The 4548-nt window shown below is 57.4% G+C and overlaps 1 protein-coding gene across 1 annotated transcript in view; it reads left to right on the top strand.

The window, feature by feature from the left end:
- The window catches only part of BCS1L (BCS1 ubiquinol-cytochrome c reductase complex chaperone), a 3887-nt gene extending 1429 nt beyond the window's left edge, over positions 1-2458 (top strand). Inside the window, exons 4-7 of the mRNA XM_010174168.1 lie at positions 66-129; positions 498-667; positions 1138-1255; positions 2103-2458. Of these exons, the coding sequence (XP_010172470.1) occupies positions 66-129; positions 498-667; positions 1138-1255; positions 2103-2343 (593 nt within the window). The 3' untranslated portion in view covers positions 2344-2458. The remainder of the gene's footprint in view (positions 1-65; positions 130-497; positions 668-1137; positions 1256-2102) is intronic.
- Positions 2459-4548: the final 2090 nt, after the last annotated feature.

The following is a 4548-nucleotide window of genomic DNA, read 5'->3' as shown; positions in this document are numbered from 1 at the left end:
ACAGCTCTCGGGGGAGGGAGCTCAGAGCAACCCAGCTGGTTCCTAAAGGGACACTGTCTTCCTAGGGATCCCCTACCGAAGAGGCTACCTGCTGTACGGTCCTCCTGGCTGTGGGAAAAGCAGCTTCATGTGAGTATTGCCAGCTGTCTGGCAGCAGTTTTCCTGCCAGCTGCCTGCTCTGGGATGCAGCATCTCTGGTGAGAGGGTGTGGACGGGTTTGGGTTTGGAATGCAGGAGCGGCTGTGCCTCCTGCAGGGTGCCTGCTGTAAGCGATCGCATTGCTGACACCGTTACAGGTCAAGGTGAGGAGCCCCCTGTGCCCTCGCTCTGCCCAGCGGCCTGAGCAGCGGCTCCCACCCACCCTGTGTATCCGATCCCCACTGCGGGAGGATGCCTCTGCCCTATCTATCCCCTGCTGCTGGGCAGGGAGATCTGGTTCTTCCTCTGCTCCAGGCTTTCTCGCAGTGACTCCCCGCTGTGGTTTGTGTCGTTCCCAGCACAGCCCTGGCTGGGGAGCTGCAGTACAGTATCTGCCTGCTGAGCCTCAGCGACCGCAGCCTCTCGGATGACCGGCTCAATCACCTCCTGAGCGTGGCACCGCAGCAGAGCATCATCCTGCTGGAGGACGTGGACGCTGCCTTCGTCAGCCGGGACCTCGCTGCTGAGAGTGAGTGGTGTTCCCAATCCTGGCCCAGCGGGAGGGAGGGAGGGAGGGAGGTTTGCCAGCTGTGCTGGGGAAAAGTTTGGACTCTGGGCTGCTCTGCCACAGCTTTCTGGGGTCTCAGGGCCCAAGCTGAGCCTTGCCCAGTTTTGGCTAGGCTATATAAAGGAAAATTTGCGTCTTTTATCTTCAGGTAAAGACACTTCTCCTGCTTAGGTATTTTCAGCATGAGGGAGGAGGTGGCTTTCCCTCTCATTCTTTTTTTTGGGTTCCTAGGGGTGCAGGTGGGTAGGGGAGGTGAATGTGCTGCCAGCCAGGGAGAGGCAGAGTGTCAGCCTCGGGGCAAGGAGAGAGTGGGGGGCTTGGCTTAAGTGAGTGGGGAGCTTGGCTTAAGCCTCAGGTGATAGGGAGGTGGCCCTCAAGACTGCATGGGCTTAGTGGCCAGTGGATGTGATCTCAGACACCTCTGTCCCCAGACCCGGCTGTGTACCAAGGCATGGGGCGCCTGACCTTCAGCGGCCTCCTCAATGCGCTGGATGGTGTGGCCTCCACAGAAGCCAGGATTGTCTTCATGACCACCAACTATGTGGACAGGTCAGAGCTGCCCTCTGGGAGGGAACAGGGAGGGTAGCCTGGGAAAACCTTGCTCCCTTTTGATGGGCTTTATGGGGGCTATTTGCATCCTCCAGCATGAAGACTTGGGGTTCAGGTTTTCTGAATCCTCCCTTGGGATGCAAATCCCTTGACTGCTAATCAGGATCCCTTTTGCTGGATCCTCAGGTGCTTCCTTGCTGTTCAGACCATAGTTGTGCCCTTCAGCAGTGGTACCAGCTTCCTGCCCATGGGGATCTGCAGCTTTTGGGGTTGTGGCTGTGCTGCGAGGGAAATGCTGGCCCCGCGTGCAGCCCATTGGGTTGGCAGGGTGCAGCCTGGGCTGATGGTACCTGGCCAGACGCTGCCCTGTGGCGGGCTTGGCTCACTCCAGACTAAGAGGTGCTCATGGGATGGAGATGAGCAGAGCTTTTTTGCCAGGACATGCTTGTCCTCCTCCAGAGCCAGCCCTTTGCCAGCTTTCTTGCTTCTTTTGGGTTGACTTGCCCCCTCAGCCCTGCAGGGGCAAGCCTATTCCTCACCTTTACCACAGTGCACTGCACCGTGCAGCTGTGCTAGCATAGAGGGGGGCTTCCTGTGGGACCCACCCTGCAGAGACAAGTTTTGAAGGCATCCCTGTGTCTTGACAGGCTGGACCCAGCTCTGGTGCGCCCCGGCCGCGTGGATCTCAAGTTGGGTTGACTTGCCCCCTCAGCCCTGCAGGGGCAAGCCTATTCCTCACCTTTACCACAGTGCACTGCACCGTGCAGCTGTGCTAGCATAGAGGGGGGCTTCCTGTGGGACCCACCCTGCAGAGACAAGTTTTGAAGGCATCCCTGTGTCTTGACAGGCTGGACCCAGCTCTGGTGCGCCCCGGCCGCGTGGATCTCAAGCAGTACGTGGGCCACTGCTCCCGCTGGCAGCCTGCCTGCATGTTCCTCGAGCAGCCTCCAGCTGCCGCCCAGCGGTTTGCGGAGCAGGCACTGGCAGTCTCCAAACAGATCAGCGCTGCCCAGGTGCAGGGCCACTTCATGCTCTACAAGACAGACCCTGAAGGAGCTATTTCAAACATAGGCTCCATCCTGCTGTGACCAGGGGCCAGCTTTCCTCTGCCAAGCTGAGAGGACTGGGACAAGGACGTGACCACCCCGGGGGTGCCGTGAAGCTGCCTGGCCATGTGGGCCAGGTCTCTGTTCACTCCTTACCTCTCCAAGGCCTTGGTTTTTTATTAAAACATGCAGAGTCAGAGCTGACAGCCTTGAAGCAGGGAGAGGAAATCACCTTTTGCTGCTTCCCAGACTTGGGTGCTACTGGACTGGCCCCGCTCACCAGCGTGTGCCTCGTGCTGGGATTGCTGTGAGCTGCCCAGGCTCCTGGGTGTGAGTCTTCCTTGCAGGTCCGCCTGGGAGTGCCCCAGAAGGACATTCCCCTCAGGCAGGACATTGGGGTGTTGCAATACAACAGAGGTGCTGGTCTTTGAAGGGACAGTGGTCTTGACTGGATTGTGAATATCCTCTGTGAAGTGCACAACACGGCTCTTGGCTCTCTGGTCCCTTCACCTCTTACCTGATAGTCCAGAGCCCCCTGACCAGTGCCTGGCACTGCCAGTACTGCAAGTCTAGAGTGTTTAAAAACAAAACAAAAAGGCAGCTCCCAAGAGACAGCTCATTGTCACTCGGGCTGCAGTGCAGGCTGGTGCCACAGCTCCTGCCCTGCTGGGCTGCAATGCCGAGTCACAGATCTGCTTGGGTCCCTTCACCTCTTACCTGATAGTCCAGAGCCCCCTGACCAGTGCCTGGCACTGCCAGTACTGCAAGTCTAGAGTGTTTAAAAACAAAACAAAAAGGCAGCTCCCAAGAGACAGCTCATTGTCACTCGGGCTGCAGTGCAGGCTGGTGCCACAGCTCCTGCCCTGCTGGGCTGCAATGCCGAGTCACAGATCTGCTTGGGTGTCGTTCCTGGGTGGGCACGACTGTCCCTCCTGCCAGAGGAAACGTGGGGCCCTGCAGCTACTGCCAGCCTGCGGGTGGGGGCAGATGAAAGGATTTGGCTGGTTATAGAATTATCTTCCCAAGATCCTGATGTTAACCCCAGTGTGTATTTCTGCAGCGAGGCCAGCCCAGTGCAAGGTGACTCCTCCTCTCCTTCCAGCAGGAGAGGCCCTGCATGGCTGAAGGAGGGATTTGGCCTGCTGCTGGCAGTCTCACAGCCTTTTCTCTGTCACCAGGCTTCCTTTCTGCCAAGAACAAAAGTCCTGGATGGGCTGGTAGAGCCACAGGTGCCTGAACTGCAGTGGAGAAGCAGGCAGGTTCTGCTCCTCATTCCCAGAGGCAGGGCTCAAGGTGTGTGCGCTGACCCACAGAACAAGCCAGCCAGAGCCTCTCCCCTCCCCAGTCCCTGTTTCAGAGTCACAAAATCAGAGGCCCCAGAGTCAGCTCCGCATTCATGTTCTTGCTTTGGGGGCTGCACCACCCTGGGGGAGCTGGTTCCAGATCAAACCCAAACCATTATGTCACTGCTCAGCCCTCCTCTTGGCTCTGACCTGTGGGGCAAAGCTGAGAGCGCATGGGGATAGAGGGCCCCTGCTGATGCCACCAGGCTGCATTTCAGCACAAACAGGAGCTACTTTGATACAACCCCAGACTTACACAAACATTTTTCCAAGTGAAGGGTTGATCCTGTGGCCACAGAGCGGGGGTCTCTAGTGACTCAGGGTGGCTCCCAGAGCAGGGTGCTGCTGTTGGCAACTCAAACCCTGTGCTCAGCCGTCCCGCAGAGGCTGACTGCTCGGTTCCAGCCTCTTCCCTCAAAGCTGGGAGTCAAAACTGGCCAGTGAGCGACTGGCAAATGCCTCACAACAGTTTGGGAGGATGGGGGAGTGGTGAGGGAGATGCCACCACAAGAAAGCACAGGCAACATCTGTCACTCTGCTTGCTTTAATAGTGTTAGTGCTACAGATGCCGCAGTGCCCCTCTGCCCAGCCCGAGTGTTTTTGCCAGTTAAGCCTCACAACAGCCCTGTGAGGTAGGTGGGGGATGCAGGTAGACACCAAGTGAGGAGCTCCAGGGCAGGACGCAGGCTCTGTTCCTCCCTTACAACCCAGAGGTTTGTTTTGTTTCACCCAAATTAATTTCCACTCACTGTTGCAAAATGTTCTCTGCTCTAGGCTCACAGCTGTGTCAGAAAGGTGAGGGCCCTTCCTAAATCCATACCCCAGGGAAAAAACCTTGCCCTCTAACATGACTGGCATTTAATTAACGTTACCAAAGTCCTTGCTCATTCCGATTTCTATGAGT

This window comes from Antrostomus carolinensis, unplaced genomic scaffold, assembly GCF_000700745.2.
Source record: "Antrostomus carolinensis isolate BGI_N321 unplaced genomic scaffold, ASM70074v2 scaffold35528, whole genome shotgun sequence".
Lineage (NCBI taxonomy): Eukaryota > Metazoa > Chordata > Aves > Caprimulgiformes > Caprimulgidae > Antrostomus > Antrostomus carolinensis.
This window is presented reverse-complemented; position numbering and strand designations above follow the sequence as displayed.